At 41.3% G+C, this 21,927-nt stretch overlaps 1 protein-coding gene across 5 annotated transcripts; it reads right to left on the bottom strand.

Moving 5' to 3' along the window:
• Nucleotides 1-2,267: 2,267 nt before the first annotated feature.
• PRKRA (protein activator of interferon induced protein kinase EIF2AK2) lies at nucleotides 2,268-21,318 on the bottom strand. Of its 5 annotated transcripts, XM_004768979.3 has the most exons (8): nucleotides 21,078-21,318; nucleotides 20,355-20,524; nucleotides 17,151-17,232; nucleotides 14,938-15,016; nucleotides 13,776-13,893; nucleotides 12,087-12,181; nucleotides 6,067-6,241; nucleotides 2,268-2,941 (listed from the first exon to the last, which is right to left on the bottom strand). In XM_004768979.3, the coding sequence occupies exons 1-8, from the start codon at nucleotides 21,140-21,142 to the stop codon at nucleotides 2,784-2,786; spliced, it is 942 nt and encodes a 313-aa protein (XP_004769036.1). In that variant the 5' UTR covers nucleotides 21,143-21,318; the 3' UTR covers nucleotides 2,268-2,783. The 5 variants fall into 5 exon arrangements, with proteins under 5 accessions (XP_004769036.1, XP_044922640.1, XP_044922642.1 ...); XM_045066705.1 differs by lacking the exon at nucleotides 21,078-21,318 and having other exon boundaries at nucleotides 17,102-17,232; nucleotides 20,355-20,492; XM_045066707.1 differs by lacking the exons at nucleotides 20,355-20,524; nucleotides 21,078-21,318 and adding an exon at nucleotides 15,944-16,053 and having other exon boundaries at nucleotides 17,151-17,214.
• Between the last annotated feature and the right edge of the window lie 609 nt (nucleotides 21,319-21,927).

Genomic DNA, 21,927 nt, shown 5'->3' with positions numbered 1-21,927 from the left:
CCATAGATATAGGATTGTATGGTGACACAGGGATCCATGCTTACAAAGTCCTCACCCTTAGTTTTGCTGCCTCTTAAAATTCATTTAATTCCCAATCAATTGCTCTTTCATTTGTCATCTTTTTCCAAGATGTCGATTGAGCTTAGCAGTAACCGCCACTTCCGTTGTCCTTAGTTACTGTTTCATTTCCTATTTCTCTACTATTTGATACACTGTGCCCATCACTGGCATCCATCCCAGTTCACCACTGGTCATGTGTGCTAGGGGATATCTGTGACCCACCTACCACCAGTGAAGGAGGGTGGTTGTCTCATCCTGCAAGCCAAGTAGCAGAAGAACCAGCTCCAAAATCCAGGTCTAGGTCTAATATCTGCTTTTTGTATCATATCTGATACAAGTGTTCTAGGTTGGGTTCCCTGGAAAGTAGACTCTAGGATAGAGATTGGTGGGTAAGCCCTTTATCAGGGAGTGCTCTTGGGATTGCCACAGGTGGAAGGAAAGGAAGCTCCCCTGGGCAGAGGGAGAACATGGGCTATGACAAAAATCTCAAGAAGGCCTCAGCTGACCCTGTAGGAATGGGACTTCTGAAGCTGGATGGCCTTTTAGATTGTCCGCAAAGGGGCAAGGGACCGTTCTTTGAATGCAGGCTGCTGGGAAGGGAGTGTGACGCTGAGTGGGGGGATTCTCTGAATTAGAGACCTGACAGCTGGGGATGGTCTGCCAGCAAGCAGCACTCCCAGAGCAGGGGAAACAAGCCAAACACTGGGGGGGAGGCTGCGTGGTGGCTCTAGGCACTCCCTGAGAGCGGGAGACGGATATTTCTCGTAACGTAATGTCGGTTAACACCGTATCCCAGAAACCTGTTATAACATGGGCACATTTGTGTTCATAATTTATTGAATTCATATTATCATCATATTGGGCTGTTGTGATCTCTATCATTTATTCATCACTTGATGCCTATTGCAGGTTAGAACTGATGCCACAAGGAGGATAGTGGTCAAGTTGCCTGTTCAAAGCCTATTTGGAAAATTTACCTAATGTGGTTAAACAGGTAAAACCGATTTGATAGGTTAAGAGCCTTAAAAAAGGGGGGAGCAAAATGCTATTAAAGATCACCTGCTGCTGTAGCTAACGCCCTAGAAAGTTCCTACAAAGGAGACATTTGAACAGTATCTTTAAAAATGCATGTTTCCTCCAGATCCGGAAGCAGGGAATACCCAGGCAGTAGGCAGGGTAGGACTTCTGGGTGCCCTAGATGGATATATTCACTTCATCAGTACTGTTGAGAACTGAATTATATTGTCCTTTGCCCCACTTGGAGCTCTTCTGCTTCCAGTGCCTTATGAAATCTTCCCGATGATGGGGAAGTCAGCATTTTAATGTGCAGAAGTCTGCATCTCTAGAGTTCATTGTGCCCTTTCTCTAGTCCAGAGCATTCATGAAAACCTAAGATCAGTCCAATAACGTATGACCCTGTTTATGCCTAATGTTTCCAGTCTGTGTAGTCCTTAACCTCCTCAAAAATAATACCCTAAATTCCGTGTTTAATTGACATATATAGTTGATAATGTGAAACTAAGTGCTTTTTAGAGTTTTAGATAAGTAATGTCCATTAGTTTTCCTTTATGATGTCGTATTCTTAAAGGATTCTACTCTGGTATGAAAAATACTGGTCATAGAATTCTGCTGGATTAACACTTGAGATAGTCAAAACCTGCCTTTATCAATTCGGAGCTCTCTTGCTCTCTGCAGCTTTCCGATTTCTGAAAACAGGCCCGAGACTTCCACTGAATCCACAAGAGTAGCACTATCCGCGGGAGCTGGCGGAGGGACCACTGATAATCGATGGAAACAAAAAAGGCAAAATTAAACTTTGCACCTGAGGCTGATCTCCTAACCTTTCACTCACTCACTGCTTTGTTGGAAACATTCTTGTAACTGAATTAAGTGCACTGGGAAGTTTTGTTTTTGTGATTTACTAATGCTTTTTCAACCACCAACTCCTGTAAAAGGTTGTCAAAGAAAAAGATGATGATGTTACATTTGCTTGGAGAAAGAACATGGAACATCTATCATCCCATAGATATTTGTAAGTTTTTGCTTAGGCCATGGGTGTTTTATCAACTTGGACTTTCAGAAGGATACTAGAGATAGGTAAGTAACAGAGTATCCGCATCGTGTCACTGCCAAGAATGGCTACAGAGAAGGGTCGGTAGATCGGTAACAGTGGGTTGGTACCACTTTCACAAAACGAGCAGAACCCATTACAACAACAGCTCTTTATTACACGGATTCAAATACACAGCAGACCAATCATGTTCCCTGAAATTCAACAGTGACATTCAATGGACGTCTGTCAGCGCATTCCTCCAAACTCTAAGGGGCTTCCCTCAAATTCCCTGTACATAGCCTTTTGCAAAGAAGAGGTTAAGCACCAGTAAGAACGACTGTTGCTAGCAGTAGTTTTGTTTCTTTGCTGTCTTCGTCATCCTCATCGTCAACAACATGCACTTTCTTCCCTGTGTGGACGGGGCATTGTAACATGGGTGCTACACTCTGCCTACGGTACAAAGTTTATAAATACAATATACCAGTACAAAGTTGAAGCCATTAAAAAGAGTTTAAGAACTACGAGGAGGTCGTTAATTCTGGAGTGTTGATGGAATCTAGGTAGAGATTTAGAAACAACACACAACTCAAATGTAGTAAACATTTTACTTGGTGAGGGGCGCAGGGGGAGTTCTTCTGTGCTACTGAGGGCTCCAGGAGTTGCTTCAGGCTCACTTTCTTTCTGCTATTATCTTTAAATACTGTAGGGCATTGTGAGCTGCATCACTCTGCGCGTTGCCACAGGAGATCCCAGAGCCATGACAGACCGTGATGGGGCTGGTGGAGAGTTCGGCGAGACACTGATACTGTCCGTTGGCACTCAGTTCTTCTGCAATGACACGTTCGAACATGACTGTCAATGTCAAGTGTACAGAAAGCCCATCCTTTATGAAAACAAGTCTTTACTACAGTCTAAATCTATACCACTCCGCTTCCTCCTCAGCTTTATCATTCTTCTCCAAACAGGAAACCAAAATGAGACAGCTCAACCCTAGCAGTTCTCAAACACAGCTGGGCTCCGTAATCACCTGAGGGAGCTTCAAAGGCGAGCAGGTGCTTTGGCCTCACTCCAGCTTGCTCAGTCAGAAACACAGGGTTGGGGGAGGAGGTGCCAGAGTCTTGCATTTTCTTTTTAAAGCTCCTAAGGCCATTCTAATGTGGCTAGCTGAGCAGTGTTTGCAAACTGAACTGAACCATATCCAACTTTTTTTTAGAGGGGAAAAACCCACTGGCTAGAGCACTAGAGAGATTGTGTTTTTCACTATGAAATCTAGGGTTATTTTCAGGAGACCTCTGAACCAAGAAATAAATGACTCAGGGCAAGACCTCTCTTTTGCCTTCTGTGTTCTTTCCTTCTACATCTGTGCCGACAGTTTCACTGCATGCTGTGTATGTGGGTTAGGGTGTTTCAAAAACAATACCTAAACTCAGGAAACAAATGTTCTTCTCCTCAAATGATGAATTACTGTCTCTAAGGATGGCTAGATGACACAGGGGAAACAGAAACAGGTAAGTTATAATTTTTTTAAAAGTGGCCACAATTCAATGTTATCTCAGCCACAGCCACAGTCAATATAATGGGAAACATTCAGATACAGTGGAGGTGTTTTAATGTGTGAAGAGGCTTTCTAGTTCTGGCACTGAGCTTTTATTTCTTTTTATTATTAATTAATTAGTTAATTTTTAAAGATTTTACTTATTTACTTGACAGAGACACAGTGAGAGAGGGAGAAGCAGGCTTCCTACCAAGCTGGGAGCCTGATGTGGGACTTGATCCCCGGACTCTGGGATCATGCCTGATCCGAAGGCAGATGCTCATTGAGTGAGCCACCCAGGAACCCTTTTTGTCCTTTTAAACTGAAGTAAAATTCATGTAACATACTATTAACCATGTTAAAGTAACTATGCAGTAATATTTAGTACATTCACAGTGTTGGGCAATTGCCATCTCTAACTACTAACAAAACATTCTCATCATTTTACTTTCCCACGAAGAAATATCATACACTTTGAGAAGTTGCTCCCTACCTCCCCTCCCCCCAAATCCCCTGACAACCACCAATCTATGTAGTAAGCTATCCTGGATATTTCATTTAAATGGTATCATATAATGTGACCCTTTTGTGTCTCACTTTTCACTTAGTAGGTTTTTGAGGTTAATCCATGTGGTAGCATGTCTCAGAACTTCATTTCTTTTCATGGCTGAATATTTAATTGCACATGTATACCACAACTGATTTGTCCATTCATCTGCAGATAGACATTTGGGCTATTTCCATCTCTTGGCTAGTGTGAATAGTACTACTGTGAGCAGGTGTGTACAGGTGTTTGACTACCAGCTTACAATTCTTCTGGGTATATACCTGGCAGTAGAGTTGCTGGGTCACATGGTAACTCATCTGAAGAGCTGCAAACTTCTGTTTTCCACAGCAGCTGAACCATTTTATATTCCATGCAGTGTGGGAGGGCTACAATTTCACTACATCTTTGCCGACATTTGTTATCTTCTACTTTCTTCATCACAGTCATTGCGGTGGGGACGAACTAGTACCTCATTGTGGTTTTGATCTGCATTTCCCTATGCAGATGACTAAGGATAGTGAGCATCTGTCTGTGTGCCTGTTGGCCATTTGTGTATATTTTTTGGAGGATGTCTAGGTTCTTTTGTGGGTAACTGCATAGAAGTTAGCTAAATTAGTGAACTGTGCTGTTTAGACTGCTGTTCTATATTTAGAAGAACCACTTAGTTCTTAAAATTGGTATGATGCATTTCAAAGGCATCATTAATTCATAACCTCAAAAGCCATCTCAACTTTTTTTCTTTTCCCAGATTCTACCATCCATAGTCCTATTCTTGACCTAGCTTATTCATCTCTGTGTCTAAAACACCTAAAACAGTGTGGGTAACTTAATAAATATTTACTGAATGAATGGTCTCCCATCAGCCACCTCTTCTGACCACGTGCGTCTGTACTAAACTCCCACTTTCCACATATTTCTTAGTATATATTAAGACATTACACTTTATCTATCACATTCAATCCCAAAGTAGCAGAGAAAATTAAAAATTCTTTAAGCAACTAAACACCAGAGCTAGCAGCTCCTTCAAGCTGGGTCCTCACAGCCCACAAGGATAGAACAAGAGATATCAAATTCTCCACAAATTACACTGATGTCATCAGTTAAAATCAAGACACCAAACACACGTGTGCCAGCTTTATAAAGTAAATTAAAATCCAATGTGACTTGTTTTCTAATCTATCCACAACTGTCTACCTCAATGATTAAGGGTGAGGACATACAAAAGTGGATTGCTGGGATGGAAGAAAGCTATAAAGTGTTTGTGCCCACTGATCTCCTTGAATTGGCCAACAGTGACAAAGTGGAGAGAAGGGGTCTGGCCCCCACCAACTTAGTGCTTGTTCTAGAAATGTGGCTGGTTTTTATTCGTCAAGCTCTCCATCAGAGCTAGTTTAATGGACGCTGGATCTGCAGGGGCTCTTCCCCTGATCGGATTCTACCGCTAACCAGCTACGTCATCTCAGGCAAGTTTCTGAACCTCTCTGTGCCTTCCTTTCTCTCCTCATATATAAGGATAATCCACCTACTTCACAGATTAGTTTGAGAATTTAATGAGCTGAAATATGTAATATCCTCAAAACTGGGCCTGGGCTATAGTAAAACTATAACTATTACCTACTGTTCTCTATTATAACATCTATAGAGATGTTAGCTATTATTATTATTTATAAGAATGGGACATACCAGTGATGAATAGAACTCTGCTAATTTTATATGTTTAAACATATGTGTATGAAAGATGTGTATATATATAATATATATGTGAGCCATTTCAGTATCCCTGGTCAATGAAATAAATTGTAATACAGGCTTTGTTTCTGAAATACATTTTAAAAACAGATTTTGAGGTAAGCCAAAGAAAAAAAATCCTACCTATATCCAAATATGTTATATTAAAACCTTGTTCCTTGGCGATTTCACTAAGCAGCTGGATGTAATCTGTATTTGGAATACTGAGAAGGCTCCTTTTCAGTAAGTTGATCTTTTCACCAGGAGAATTCCTCAACGAATGCCAAGTACATCCTAAAGAATGGCCTACTACGTTTGTCTGAAAAACAGAGAAGAAGATTAAAACTCGTAAATCAGACTGACTTCTAACACTATGATATAATTACAAGTATTTATTAGACATTCATATTTAATACCTTATAAAGCATGTTTAAATGAATACTATCTGGTTAACTTTCCCATTTTAAATGAGATAACACCAATAAGCACACACTTAACAAACACTACGACGTCAGAGAAAAAAGCACATGCAATAATACACTGGGAGTTTTTAAAAATACTTTCGTATGGGACAAAGGGCTCTCAGTTAAATTTCCTGAGGCCACATTTAGATGTATAAAATATTTTTTAAAAGATGTAGAAGATATTTAAGAGCAGTATAAACCAAACTGTTAATAACTGAATCTGCCTAATAGCAATTTACAAATTAAAATATAAGATAATTTTATCATTATGATTTCTTGTATTGAATACCAACCAATCACTCTGACAGCTGGGAAGCAGAAAACTGTAGAAAAGGTGCATTGTACAAGTTAGGTTTGAGAAGGACAAGTCTTTCAAATGAATGGCAGGAGATCATAACGTGCTTACCAGCCTTTTCCCAGAACCCAATAGAACGTTCTCCTCTTCCTCTTTTCCTTATTGTCCCCTATATCCTTCCCTTTGCACCTCTGTTCTTAGAATGCTTTACATTTCCATGTTAGCTTATTTTTCTCAAATTGCCTTCATATATTATGCCAAAAAATCTCACAAAACAAACAAACAAAAACTACTGCCCTCTGAAGTTGGGCAACCTATCCATAGTCTTATTAATGAGCCTGGCAAAGATTAAGGGATTTTCAAAAAAATAGATAACAAGAATGGCCAGTATACAGAATTAATAATCTGCAAAATTTGCTAAGCAGAATTTCATTTTCCTTGGTTGGAACTTTAATTTTTTTTATATAAAATTTTAATTCATTGATAGAGTAATTTCATTTAGAACACGTATATAATGAAGAATAGTCTCTTTCCTTACCACTCCTTCCTGAAGACATGTTTCACTCCCAAAAGGTACTTACTGTTAAAACTATTTCTTCAATAATCTTCTATAATTCTAAATTCAAGCGCACATAATCTTTTTATTTTATTTTTTACTTCTTTCTTCCTCCCTCTCTCTCTCTCTCTCTCTCTTCTTTGTAGCTCCACACCCAACATGGGACTTGAACTCAGGACCTTGAGATCAAGAGTCATATGCCCTGGCAGAGCCAGCCAGGCATCCCCATAATCTTCTTTTAAACAAAAATGATAGCTTACTCTTCTATATCTTATTTTTCTCATATCAGTGTACATCTAGGCACTATATTTCACCAGTTTTCAATTATGGCTTTTGGGTTATTTCTGATTTCCTTTTACTAACAATGTTACAATAAAACTTTTGCACTTGGATGACTTTATCTGTAGAATAATTTCTAGAAGTAGAATTGAGTCAAAGAACAGGTATGCTTTTAATTTTGATAAATACTTCTGGACTGATTTCTAAACCAACTTATACTACCATCAACAGTCTTGGCGGGTGCTTGTTTTCTGATACCCTTGCCCACACCTAGGACTATCTTTGTAGGTTTCATCAGTCTAAAAGGTGGAAATAGTTATCTCTTTAATTTCCATGAGTGAAGCTGATCATTTTTTTACCCATTTGTATCCTACAGGGTTATCTTTTTTATTGATGTGTAAGAGCTTTTTATGTGGTACTGAAAATAGTCCAATTACAGACCTGTGTTAAAAGTAATTTGTTCTTGGGGTGCCTGGGTGGCTCAGTGGGTTAAAGCCTCTGCCTTCGGCTCAGGTCATGATCCCGGGGTCCCGGGATTGAGCCCCACATCAGGCTCTCTGCTCAGCAGGGAGCCTGCTTCCCTTCCTCTCTCTCTGCCTGCCTCTCTGTCTACTTATGATCTCTGTCTGTCAAATAAATAATAAATAAAATCTTTTTAAAAATTTTTAAAAATTAATTTGTTCTTATTCTTGGTTTTATTTACAAATTTTTAAGCTTTTTTGCAGTGTAATAGATTTTATGGGGTCAAATTTATCAGTTTTTTACTACTTTACATCTTCCAGGTTTTAGGTTCTATTACAAAGATCTCCTCTATGCTAAGAATTTTAAAAAGCAAAGCTCTTCTGTGTTTTCTCAAACTTGGTTTCAATTCTTAGGTTCAAATTTTTGATCCATCTAAAATTTGTTTTGATATAAGGAGTAAGGCAGCAGCCTAAATACGCCACACTCACACCCCCCCGCCCCCGCACACATCCTCCCCTCCACCCCCCACTGCAAATGTGGCTGTAAGTTATTTCTACATCATTTATTGACTCATCCATCCTTTTGCCCACATATCTGAAGTCTCACTATTGTCATATACTCTACTCCTATGTGGATTATTGTCTGCACCTTGATTCTCTATTCTGTCCTCTATCCCTGTACCATACACGTTTCAGCACTAGAGATTCATAGTGTGTTTCATTCTCTGGTAGGTAGAGTCCCACTCTACCTTTTCAGTTTTCTTGGCTATTCTTGAGAGTTTATTTCTCTGGATAAACTTGGTAAAGCTGTATTGTGATCCAAGATGAATTCTGGTAGATTTAGAGTGAGACTACATTGCCTTTTTATATATTTTACAATATTGAGTCTTCCTACTGGAAATAGGTAGCTTTACATAAATTCAATTTCTGTTAATCCCTCAGTAGAGTTTGGAAGCCTTTTTCACATGGGTCTGCACATTTTAAGTTTATTCTCCAGCACATTATCCTCTTTCCTATTATTGAAATCTTTTTCATTCCAACTTTTAATATTTATAAATAGGAAAACTACTGATTTTTTTCCCCTAGTATACTTTTTAAGGACAGATTTCTCTTTTGCTTTAAAATGATCAATGTTATCAATCTTCATAAATTTTGTTAATAAAACACATACCACAAAAAGTCAAAAAGTACAGAATTATAAAAGCAACACTCCTGAACTCATTTCATCCCTACCTTCAGCCCCCTTTCCAGAAGCAATTTTTAACACTCTTCTTTAATTATTCTAGTGGTTACCTTCATAATCCTAAATATTAAAAAGCTATTGGTTTTATACATTAATTTTATGATCAATCACCTTGATGAATTCTCTTATTCTAGAAATTTTTCTTTTACAGGGCTTTACAGGGACACAATCATATTATTTGTAGTTAATGATCATGTTTATCTCTTCTTTTTAAATATTCAACCTCATTGTTTTTATCTAATTACATTGATTGGTACTTCTAGAACAAGATTTTTAAAATGGCATTCATGGATATACGTGTCTTTTTTTCTGAAATTAATGTAAACATGTAACTGTGATTTTGATTTTTTTTTTGAGGTATCTTTTGAGTCACAATAGGGATATGTTTTTAAATTTTTATTTAAATCCAATTCAGTTAATTGTATTATTAGTTTCAAGGGTAGAATTTAGTGATTCATCAGCTGTATAGAACTCCCAGTGCTCATACCATGTGCCCTCTTTAATGCTCATCGCCCAGTTACCCCATCCCCTCACCCATGTCCCCTCCAGTAACCCTGTGTCCTAGAATTAAGTATCTAGACACAGATACTTGGTTTGCCTTCCTCTCTATTTTCTTTTTTTAGAAGATTTTATTTGTTTGTTTGTTTGTCAGAGGGAGACCGCGTCCAGGCGTGTGCATGAGTAGAGGGAGCGGCAGGCAGAGGGAGCAGCAGGCAGAAGCAGCATGCTCTATGCTGAGCTAGGAGCCAGATTGGGTACTCAATCCCAGGACCCCAGGATCATATCTGAGGTGAAGGCAGATACTTAACAGACTGAACCACCCAGGTGTCCCTCCTCTCTACTTTCATCTGATTTTACTTTTCCTCCCCTTCCCCTATGTTCATCTGTTCTAATTCTCAAAACAATAGGGATATTTTTAAAAGAGTTTATCAATGATTGCTAAATATCTTTTTGGCATCCATTGACTTGTTTTTCTCCTTTGACCCATTAAGGTGATTAATTATTGTAACAGATTTATAGGACCCAGCCTTGCATTCCTGAAATGCAAAAGAAATATCCTTGTGTTCCTGAAAGAATAATATACCAGAAAAAAGTTGGGCAACTTTTTTCTGGTATATTATTCTTTTACTGTTCTACTGGATATTTTACTAAGGTGTGTCACTATAAGGGAGCTTAATCCATAATTTTTTCCATTGGGATTTGCTACTGTCAGGTTTTGGTGTTAGTGTTATGTTAGTTTTGAAAAACAAATTTAAAAGCTTCCCCTCTGTATATATGTATTGCCTGGAAGAGTTTAAATAGCATTGGAAATTATTTCTTCCTTGAATATTTAACAGAATTCACATATAAAACCACTTATAAACTTATCTGTGCTTTGTGATTTCAGTGTCCTTTCTGATCCAATTTTAAAACAAGTGAATGCACTCTTTAATGTTTTTCTATTAAGAATGTAAAACCAAAAATTTTTTTACTTTGTGTACGGTCTTCGATTTTTTTTCCTACAGGATGAGCCCTTATTTTGTTCTCATCATCTAGGACACTACTATTGTCCTCACTTCTCATGTCCCACCTAATAAATCCTCAGATAATGTACCATGAGATGGAGAATATCATAATCTCAAACAATATGTCACCGGTAACTCAATCTCTTACACTCTGTATTTGTTTGCCCAGCTGCCTACTCCATATCTTTACTTAATTCTCTAAACACTTCAGATTGAATATATCCTACTCGCTATAGGTATGAACTCATTGCAGATATTAACTCAGAATCTTCTCTCCCTCATGTCCCACTCGTCTTCTGTGCTCCCCACACTACTGAATGGTACCACCATCTACTCGGTTGTCCATCTAGCTTACTTTCTCCTTTCCCCTTAGTCCCAATCAACTGCCATGCCCTCCTCACTCCAGTTTTCTAAATAATTTTTAAACTAACCATGTCAACTGCCACTAGCTTAGTCCAGGCCACCAACATGTCTCATCCATTTTTTGTAAAACATTCTACAGGTCTCTGAGTCTAAGACTCATTCACTCACCATAGTGCAGCCAGTGATTCCCCTTCTAATCCTGTCCTTCCCAGCTTAAAATTCTTAAATTTTAAGAAAGAATTTATCAGTGATTGCCAAATATCATTTTTACTCCACCCTCAGGATAAAGTTCAATCTCTTGACTATAGTAGTCCCTTCCAGATTTAATCCCAAAGAGGCCTTCTGGCCTCATTTTTGAGACACCCTCCTCCAACTCTATGCTCTAGCCAAACCAAACTACTTGGGATTCTCAGATGACATAAAGTATTTTACTCCTGGTCTGTGTAGGTGCTCTTTTTTCTCTTTGGAATTCTTTCCTACTGTTCTCATCCTGTAGGTCTTGACTTAGATATTACCTCCTCCAAGAAGTCCTCCTAAAATCCCCAGTCTTGGCTGGATCCTTCTAGGTTGCCAAGCCCTCTCTGTAAGGACTAGTCCATCAGGTTATTTTCTCTTTTAGTGGGCTACAAACTCCCGAGTGGCTGAGACTGTCTTATTCAGATGCACAGAAGCTGGCACAAAGTTCGGCACACAGTACGAGCTCACTAAATGTCTGCTGAGTGGATAAATGAATGAATGCATTGTCAATGGGAAGACAAAATGGCAATATTGGCTTATCATCTTTCGATCCCATCATGTGATTTTTAAACTTGACTCCCAAGTGCTCTTACCTGGTCACCCTTGTGACAGCTAAAATTGGGGTCGTGTACATCTGAACAGTGAAGAGATTTTTAAAAATTATGACTCAAGTGTCTCTACAACAAGGAATCTAGGCAAGTTTCCTACAGCAAGAGATGCTTAATCGTATTGTCATCACCGGCATCTTGATCATTACTTACTAAAGAAATGTGGTTCTCTGGAGAAATATTACTGAATTTGGCAAGAAATTTCTCAGCAGCGTTTCTCTTGGCTTGCTTTTTTGATGCCCCCTTTCCTAAATAAAAAAAGAAATGGTAGGTTTAGAAAAGAAATTAGTGTCTATAAAGTATTATTTTTTTGATCAGAGAACTATACTATTCTTTTGCTGACATCTTTGCTTATTGTGCTTCATACAACTATTAGTTCTTTTTTAAAAAAGATTTATTTAGTTTAGAGAAAAAGTGAATGCACACGAGTGTGGGGGGTGGGGGGAGAGGGGCGGGAGAGAGGGAGGGAGAGTCCAGACTCCGTGCTGAGAGAGGAGACCCATACAGGGCTCAATCTTACAACTCTGATATCACGACCTGAGCCAACACCCAGAGTCGGGTGCTTAACCAACTGTGCCACCCAGGCGCCCCGATACAACTATCAATTCTTACATTTCTGAAGGCATTTCTTTGACATTTTTTCTTTAATAGTTACACTTTCTGTTTTTAACAGGTATATTTCCCTATGGCCTAGCTTTAATGAATCATACTTGGTTTAATTCTGACCAAGTATTCAAATTTATCAAGGTACACCTGAATTATAGCTCTTATCTCTTAAGGTTACTTCTGACTTACCATCTTCTACAAACTGACAAACATGTGGAATTTTTCTTTAACATGAATAAGAAGGGCACAGGAGATACTGCAGTTGAAAGATACCATAAGTAGCATCTCCTGTCATGCTTTTTGTTTTACAGATTTATACACTGAGGCCTAGAGAGATTAAGTAATTTGCCAACTCTCGCAAATCAAGGTGCATCAAGAAAGGACACAAGGTGGGGTGCCTGGGTAGCTCGGTGGTTTAAGCATCTACCTGCATTGACTCAGGTCATGATTCCCAGGATCCTGGGTTGGAGATCCATGTCGGGCTCCTTGATCAGTTGGGGAGCCTGATTCTCCCTCACCCTCTACCCCTCCCCAACCGCTGTGCATGCTCTCTCAAATAAATAAATAAAATCTTTTTAAAAAAGAATGGAAGTTGGGGTTCCCACTTGCAGTCCAATGCTTTTTGCATTGGGCAAACGGTTGTTCATTACTTGAAACAGATACCTAGCCAATTCCATTTCATGCCATTTTAAGAATGATAGAAACACGGTGAGACGTTACAATAGGGACCCTCACTTAGTACTCTATTAAGTGACTTTCCCCCCATTATTTCTGGCCCTTATAACAAGGAAGTTGCTATCATTCAAAGGGATAATTTCTACTTTATTTTTAGCTCACGCTATTTTTTTGCCATCTAGCCTCTTATTAATCATCTTATTTTCAAATGTGATCGTCCTCCAATTTTCTCAAACAGCTGTTGAAACTTCCAAGAGATTTACATTGCTTTTTTCTAAAATGATTCTAACACATCAACACAAAGTATGTAAAGTCAATTATTTCCATAAATGAGCTTCTCCAGGATTTTTAAAAATATCATATTAAGAAGCACAAGTATTCTTAAGCCAAATATTTATACTTAAATTCATCTGCAGAAAGAGACAGTGGAATAGGAGTATATCAATTTTTCCCCCCACAGAAATATTTGAAAGAAAATCACAACAGAACTTTCTATGGTCATTCATCATCTGAAAATATTTCAAACGTCTTCAGTTGTATAAGAGTAAAAGAAATACCTACCAGTTTCCATAAACGACTCTAGCCTACAAATTGTGGTATATTCTCTCTTATGCGCAGGTCCTCCCTCTTGGGAAAGGGTATATTCAGGAAGTCTCCAGCCATGATGAATAGCCAACTCCTAGAAAATCGAGATGAGGCTGTAGTAGTAATTTTTACTATGCAATGGCTTAATCACATACATGATACTTTCATGATTTTGATCCCATCTCTTTTTATATGTTTGAAAAGAATAATGATATTCTGCAATGGAAAAATGGGGGAAGACTTTATACACCCCATAAATATTCCTGCATTTTATATCTTGCAAGCCCACAATACCACAACTGAAGCAGTTTGCTGCTAGGATAGGAATGGTGTTCCCCTATTAAGCCATAGCAAGCAAATATCAAAGAGCTCAAAGAGAAAGAGAAGCTACTATGGCCCTCCTGGGGAACATCCACACAGGTCTCACTGTCAGCAGTTCCAATGCCTCTCCCTCCTAGTTACAGACTTCCTCCCCACAGCTGGCTAACTACCGCACTGGAACAAGAGCAGATGTGCAAAGGCAGCAAACAAACAGACTTGGACAGAGCTGAGGAAAGAGCAGGCGAAGAAAACTAAAGAAAAAGACAGCAAGAAAGGGACCAAAAGATGGGCTGGATAACGGGGAGGGGAGCTGTCCAACAGAGCACATGGATAAATCTGCAAGAAGGATATTCTGCGTGCAGAAATTCAAAGCTGAATATATATATATTTTTTTTTTGGTAGAATAAGCAAATAGACTACTTCCCCTCTCTTGAGGTAGGTTGCCAGATCTGGATTCTTTATAAAATCTTCTGTATTAACAGAAGTAGAAAAAGGTTTGTGACAACAGTGGCATGAAATATGCTTAGAGTATAAAACACTCTACCCATGTGCACTGGGGTCCTGTTGATCTCAAATGAGAATTCCACAAAACAAAGGCAGATACTGTATATGGAAGAAAATCCAAAACATAAATAAATAGGAAAATAATTGCAAGTAAGTGCTGTAATATCTAGTGATCATAACTGGAAAAACAAAATATTATACCATCTTATCTTTGAAAGATTTATTCCTTGTTTCAGCCCTTGTCATATGATCAATTTATGACATCTTTCTTCAATAGACAAAGTGTTATGTAAGGAAAAACCCTCTGACTTACCTGTAATGAACCAATAGGGTTAAGCTGATTCTTTGGTTGCTTAGAAGGGTCAGGCATTAAGGGGTCAGGAACTGCAAAGCTGAACATTTTTTTTTTTAATGTTATAAAACAAAATAATTTCCCCCAAACTATTAAGTAAATGACAAGCATTTCTTATTTCATCCTCCATGCCCCTGCTGTTCTCCATGGGATGCCCTTCTCTCCCACCTCATCTATGAGCATGTGATCTATCCACTAACCAAGGTATATCTCAAATGCCACTTCCTCTAAGAAACCTATATTATTATGAAACATAATGGAGCATAATTTCTCCCTCCTTTGAACCATTATTAAGGTTTAGGTTGACCCTTTCTTAGGCAAATTATTTTACCATAAATTCTACACTCTTACAAATACATATAATTTGTCCATCCCTCACCACGTTGCTCCTGTGTTCAGATGTGAAATCCCTGATGGCAGAGCCTATGTACTACTTACCTCCATAAGCCTCACAGGACTGTGCATATAGTAGGTGCTCAATAAAAATGTTTAAATAAACCATAGTACTGTCCCAGCTACACAAAAAGGGAAAGACTAGTGATCGGACAGGAAATTTAGCCTGGTATTGTGCAAGATACAGATCATAATGCTGTTTTTCCACTAAAATAATTATGGGAGAAAAATCCATCTGATCTATCATCTGCTCCATGCTAGAACAACCCTCCTGAGATTGGTATGTACCCTGCATCAAGTAGATGGCCTACATGTACCTGGTTTTAGCACGTGGGGACTATGGTTGGGGAAAAAGAGAACAGTGTCTTCTAACTCGTTTGAAATTACTCATTATTTAGGCGATGAGTTTCTAGCCCCGAGTAAAGCTACATTCAAGGTTACTACCTCCCAGGTGACTGAGGAGTCACTTTTCTATGACAAAAGCGGTTTAGTTATTGCCACTTCATCAGGTTGCTTTTTCACTGCCAGAATCTCAAGCTTTACATAGGCTGATGAGACAGGAATAGTCACTTACTATGCTGCACGCCGAAGCTACCCAAATAATTGTGATGGAGAAGTGAGAAAGTCTCTGTATTAAATCAGGCCACTTTAGGCCTGATTACAGCTTAGTAATTCCCATCTTATCTGTCAAGAAGCACAAATATATAGTAAAGTTTGTTAGCCTTTTTTTGCTGACAAAGTGAAGTGTCCCTGTGCAGAAAGGACACTCCATATGTTCATTTCTACAGATATACTTAACACTTTGGGTTGACCTTTGGGCGGCACAGAAATAGCATGGTTATCACTGGCAAGGGGGAGAATCTGACACCTGCCATGTCGCTGGGCATATCTTCAAAGCCAGCATAAATCAGCTATAATGTATGACCCCAAAGACTCAAGCATTGTTTTGGGAGATCTAAAGCTTGTCAATGCTTCATTCCAAGCTACTCAAATGCTTTGGAAGGGCTTGGGAAGGGGAGAAGCACCGCATGAGAACCTAAGTACATGCTAGACCAAAAGTTTTGAAGCTAGGGGAAAACCCCTTCTCAATTCCCGTGGACCTCTGCTTTCAATGCTGAGCAGGCACCAGACTACACTCCAGGAATAACTGAGTGCATGAGAAGAGAAGAATTTAAAGGCTCAGGATGCTCCAGACTGTGTCCATTAGAAACCACAGGACCTCACTCTACGATACATGAGAAGCTCCAGGACCAATATTTTCCAAAAGCACCTAAAGTGACAACAAATTTATTTTGGAATAAAATCTCATCAAGGGTTAACATTCCACTTAATGGCACTTAACATCTTCTTATATTTGGTATACATTCTATAATAAAAAGAAATCGCTTTGTCGCCTTCCAAATTAGAATCTTCTGAAGAGTACTTTCCACTGACCTTTTTGCACTTCACAACTTATTTTATGTAGTGTAGATATTATTACAGTCTTAACACAGTAAGATATCTTCCAGAAAAACTGGGGTTCTTTACTGTTGCAACCCACTGAGGGGAGAAAAAAAGCCTCATTCCTGAGAGCTTTCATTTAACACTTAATTGCTGGATTGAATTTCTTAAGGATAAAGTCATCTTTAACGGATGACCGACAGGTTTTCTCAAGGAAATAGAATTTTAGAGCGAATACTAACAACTGTTCACTTTGTTGCTTTTGTGAGCTTGTTCAAACTTATAATCTTACCTCAGCCATGATATTTTTGAGCTGCAGAATACAAAGAAATTTAGCTCACCAAATACTTGCATTGGCTTTCAAAATGTTTATGGCAGCCTCTGCAGCTCTATGTTTCGCCAGCTTCTTACTTGTACCTTCACCTGAATTAAGGTTAGGAAAAAAGAAATGTCTTTATATGCTGTGAAAGTGTGAGGCTTGCATAGACATTTGCATAATACAAAGCAAAGTCACTATGTGTTTCTATACATACATACATACACAAGGGTAATAAAAAAATATACTACGTATTGTAACAAGTCTCTACATGAAATTCATACATTAAAAACCTGTGATTTTAAGTTTTATGTATCTAATTCTATGTACACCTATATGCAAAAATTCTTGTGTACGGTTGTTTATTACAGACAATGGTAATAAAGTAGACCAGGTCACACTTTTTGAAAAAATGCAACTTAGTACTTTACTCTTCCTTATTCCTGGAGAGAGAGCAAACTCTTCTTTGGCAAGAAGTCTCCTTCAAGGGAGCCACTTATATCAACACTGTTTGACAGCAAAATGTGCACAATCTTATTTCAATAGTCCATCCTAAACTGAGTTTAACTTTGTTTGGCTAAGCAATCCTGGCTACATGTTGGGTACATTGGGAGAAGGCTTCTACAGGGAACGTGAGAGATTATGCCATGTGTCTTTCACACAATCTATATCCCTTACCTTCATAGCTAACAGGGTGTCGGGGACTGGGCCTGACTCATTACTGAAACTGCAGCCTAATTTCAGTAAGCCATCACACCAGTTAAATGGTAAATTGAATCTCTTGCCCTTCTGAGTTCAAGCTAGGTGCTGAGAACCTTTCATAAGTGGTACCAGAATACTGATGTCCATTTCTCTGGTGTGGAGGAAAGAAACAGGACATGGAATGAATTTCAACCGTGAACCTCAAATGTCAGAGGACACACAAACCATACATCTTTATCTACTAACCTAGGGACTTAAGAGATATCAGAGAGTGTGAGCCAGAATCCCAGCCCTTAAGGAGCACACAGCCCAGTGCAGGATTTTTTCTGTGAAGAGGCCTCTGAAATACAGTCGTAGGTGTTACAGCCAAAGCGCAGACTAGAGGGGGAACCACGCAAAAGGGGCAGCTCCCCTCCTCTTGGTAAGGATTCAGAAAGGTTACAGGAAGGAAGAGATAGTTGAACGAAGACATAAAAGACTAGTAAAAGCTAGTAAGGTGAAGAGAGCTGGGGCGAGGGGGTTAGGAAGAGCATTCAGGGTGGAGAAAAGAACACCTGCTGGGGCCTGGAGGTAATGGGGAGCATGGTGTTCTCAAGAGCTCAGAGCAGCTGGGGAGATAAGAGCTTAAGGAAACGGGTTTTGAGATAAAAGACCATAGGGCTGGGACAGTAGGAAGAGAGGTCAAAGAGCAGTCTTCTAAATTTGTGCTTCTCAAACTTGAATGTGCATAGGAATTGCCTGGGAATTCTGTTCAAATGTATACTCTGATCCCACAGGTCTAGCATGGGGTTTGATATTCCAGAGCATTTGCAGCAAGGGCCCAGGTGATGGTAATGCTGCTGATGATCACATTTCAAGAAGCAAGGCCATTAAGTCATATTAAGAAATCTGTATTTAACCAGAGGGTGATGGGCACACCTTTGAACGAATTTTAGGAGCAAGAAGCACACGAACAGATCTAAAGAGCCAGTGTCATATGAGAATGGACAGCCTGGGACTAGAAGCTGAGAGAGCAGCAGCAAGGTGACAGCTGTGGTCCACATGCGAGACAACAGCGGTCCAGACTGCAGCAGCGGGAAGCAGGGAGATGCCAGAGCTGCTTAAGAAGTAAGACTTGGTGGAAGAGTGGGCAAGAGGCAGATGGAGAGCGAGAGGAAGGAGTCACGAAAATGAAACCCAACTTTCCACTGTGAGCAAATGGGTGACGGTGGCACCTTTAGTGAGTGAGGCAATGAAGGGAGAACAGTCTTAAGGGAAAAGAGATGGTCTCAGTCTCGGACAAGGTGAGACTGAGATGCCTTTGGGTCATCCAAGTGAAGAGGCATAGCAAGCACAGGTTGATAGACTGTTCCACAACCAGACCTGGGCTGAATGAAGACAGAAATTTCAGGATGTTCAGCCTTAGAGAGCACTTGATCCAATGGAGAGGCATAAACTTGCACAGAAAGACAGGGCAGTGGGAGGAGAGCAGGGGCCTAAGAGGAATGGTTGGTTGCCCTAGGTTGTTAATCCCTGGGCCCAAAAACACACTGAAGGGGAAAAGACTCTTTACTTAAATGTTCACTGAGTATTTAAAAATAGACCTGTTAAGGAGTAAGGCAACGATTCCATGGTTCATTATGAGGAAACTTCCAGCTAGCACCTACAATCCACCTGCCTCATATAAAGCCTCAAAATTAAAGTTGTTTCAAAGAAAATAGTGGAATCCAGATTTTCAGGGATCTAAACAAATGATGTCTTTAGATGAGGAAATGATGCAACTCCAGCCTTCCTGCTGAATTGTTTTCTTGGCATTCTTCAGAATTAAATGTAGTATTATTTTTTGCTTGCAACTAAATAGATACATAAGAAACAAAATGCCTGCATTTACAAATGGCAAATTTAGTTATCATTTGTTCAAGCTCACAAACCATAAGGGGAGTCTGAGCTCTGAAACTTCATTGTTATGTGTCTTTGGGCATGTTAACCTGTTTTCTCATATATAAAAAAGGAGATTACATCTTACTAAAACCTGTAAAGTGTTAGGAACTAGATGGTGCTAGGTGCTATGAAATATGGTATTTGCTATGAAATATGGTATTTGAGCTGTCTTCCTCACTTGGATACACAAACAAGTGTGGCACAATGGGCCCCAAGTGCCAGATGAATCACCAAACAGGGGTGAGGCTCAGAAAATTCTGTGCACATGTCTCTTGGCATCTTCTATAATCTATGAAACTTGTCAGCACCTACTGATCCAGCTATGGTTGCTCCAAAAACCTTTCCTGCGTCTTCCTAATTCTTAAAGAACCCTAGGAGGATCCTAGGGCATGTTTCTGAGCTTTTCTTGGTATCTGGAGAAGAGAAAATTAGGGAGAGAATCAGATGGAGCTGGAAAGTCCCCATGACCTGAGATGAGAGGTCGCAGTTTCAAGAGCCTGCTCCTCACAGCCGTCCCTGGTAAAAAGGGCACTTTTCCGAACTGAAAAGCAATACCAAGTCTTGCCGGACAACCCACACGCGCATGGGGTTAACTGTGCATACAGACCTGTGCAGGTTATGTCACCAACGGTTACTCTGAAGGTGAAAGTGGGTACGTGTATTTGCACATCCGATCTTTCACATTCATAAACCGGGATGTTCTTGGTCTTCATGCCGTATTCGTGTAATACCTGAATTGGTGTTTTCCCTGGCTTAGCTGTTATCATCTTCCCCAAACTGCAAAAACCAGAAAAAGGTGCGCTTTGCATGCCAAAGCGGGTAGGGAAGCAGAAGCATACAGAAGCTAGCTCTGACTGCCACCAACACTGACGCGGGAGGCGCCGAATCTCCCCTGCCGTCAGCGCCAGAGATGGCGAATCGCACCAGTCTCCGGGCCCCGCTGCGGCGGGCAACCGGCAGGGTGAAAGAGGGCTTTGGGGCGATAACTTGAAAGCGGGTGGGAGAAAGTCCCCGAAGTCTCGGGCGCTGCAATCTCTCAGGACCAAACCCACAGAACCGGTCTCCCGGGTGGCGGCGGCGCGCCACCTCCGCCCACCCCGCGCGCAGCCTGGGGCCGCAAGAGGGGCGGGGCCAGGCCGCAGACCCCAGCCCGCGCGCGGCCGGGAGGGCGGAGCCGAGTGCCCCCGGGTCCGCCCGCAGCCGCTGGGGCGAGGGCGACGGGAAGGGGCTTTACCCAGAATGCCGCTGGAAAGCGGGCTCCTCCGCCCCGCCTCTCGCGCCCACCACTCCCGGCCCTGCCCGGCTCGGCCCCTACTATTCGGGCGCTGACCTGAAGGTCCCGCTGTCCTCGCGCTCCAGCGGCGGGGCCGCGGCGCGATGCCTGCTCTGGGACATAGCGAGAAGGGACGGCTTGGCGGCAGACGGAAGAGCGGTGCGGAGCGATGTCCTCGCTCCCCGGGTCAGCCGGTCCCCGAGAGGAGCGCTCCAGCGCCGCCGCCGCCGCCTCCTGGACTCCCCCTTTCCTCCCGGCTTGCGTCCCTCTTGCGAGGGGGACGGGCGGGGGCGGAGTTTGGGTGCAGCAGTGCCGGCCACGCCCCCTCGCTGCCCGGGCTGCGGGCCGACTCCAAGCTGAGCCCCGCCTACCGGCTCTCCAGTCTCCTGGGCGCCCGGCCCCGCCCCCTCCCCTCTAGACTCCGCCCCTCTCCCCCGGCCCGGCTCCTCCGGCTCCCGCGGGTTCCCAGATTCCGTCCGGCGGATTCCAAGCGCTTACCCGCCTACCACCGCCTAGGTGTGGCCGCAAGTTTATGGCCTCGGTAAATGGAGGCGGTTTCCGTCCGGGAGAGGCGGCTAAAATTTTCGGAGGCAAGCCTCACGGTGGGCGAGGCCTGAGGCTCAGCTTCTTTTTCGGAGCTGGGGCTGAGGGAGGCTAGGGATCAGGGCTGCGTCACTTTAAGCGAAAGATTTCAGGATTCTAAATGCAAAATTGCTACGGAAAGTCCCTGGACCTGGCCCCGAAGCTTGGGACTTGCGGTATATCCGCCCTGGGGGACTGCAGTGGGCTCTGCCGGTCTGAGTCCTGCCTTGAGGAGCTCGCAAGGATGTCCGGGGACTCCCCACCCCACGCCCAACTCCTTTCCGTCCGGGTGGTTTCCATTGTCTCTAGGCTTTCGTCGCGGCTG

This window comes from Mustela putorius, unplaced genomic scaffold, assembly GCF_011764305.1.
Source record: "Mustela putorius furo isolate JIRA1106 unplaced genomic scaffold, ASM1176430v1.1 tig00003869_pilon_pilon_pilon, whole genome shotgun sequence".
Classification (NCBI taxonomy): Eukaryota; Metazoa; Chordata; class Mammalia; order Carnivora; family Mustelidae; genus Mustela; species Mustela putorius.
Note: the sequence above shows the minus strand (reverse complement) of the source record. Positions and strands in the feature narration are given on the sequence as shown.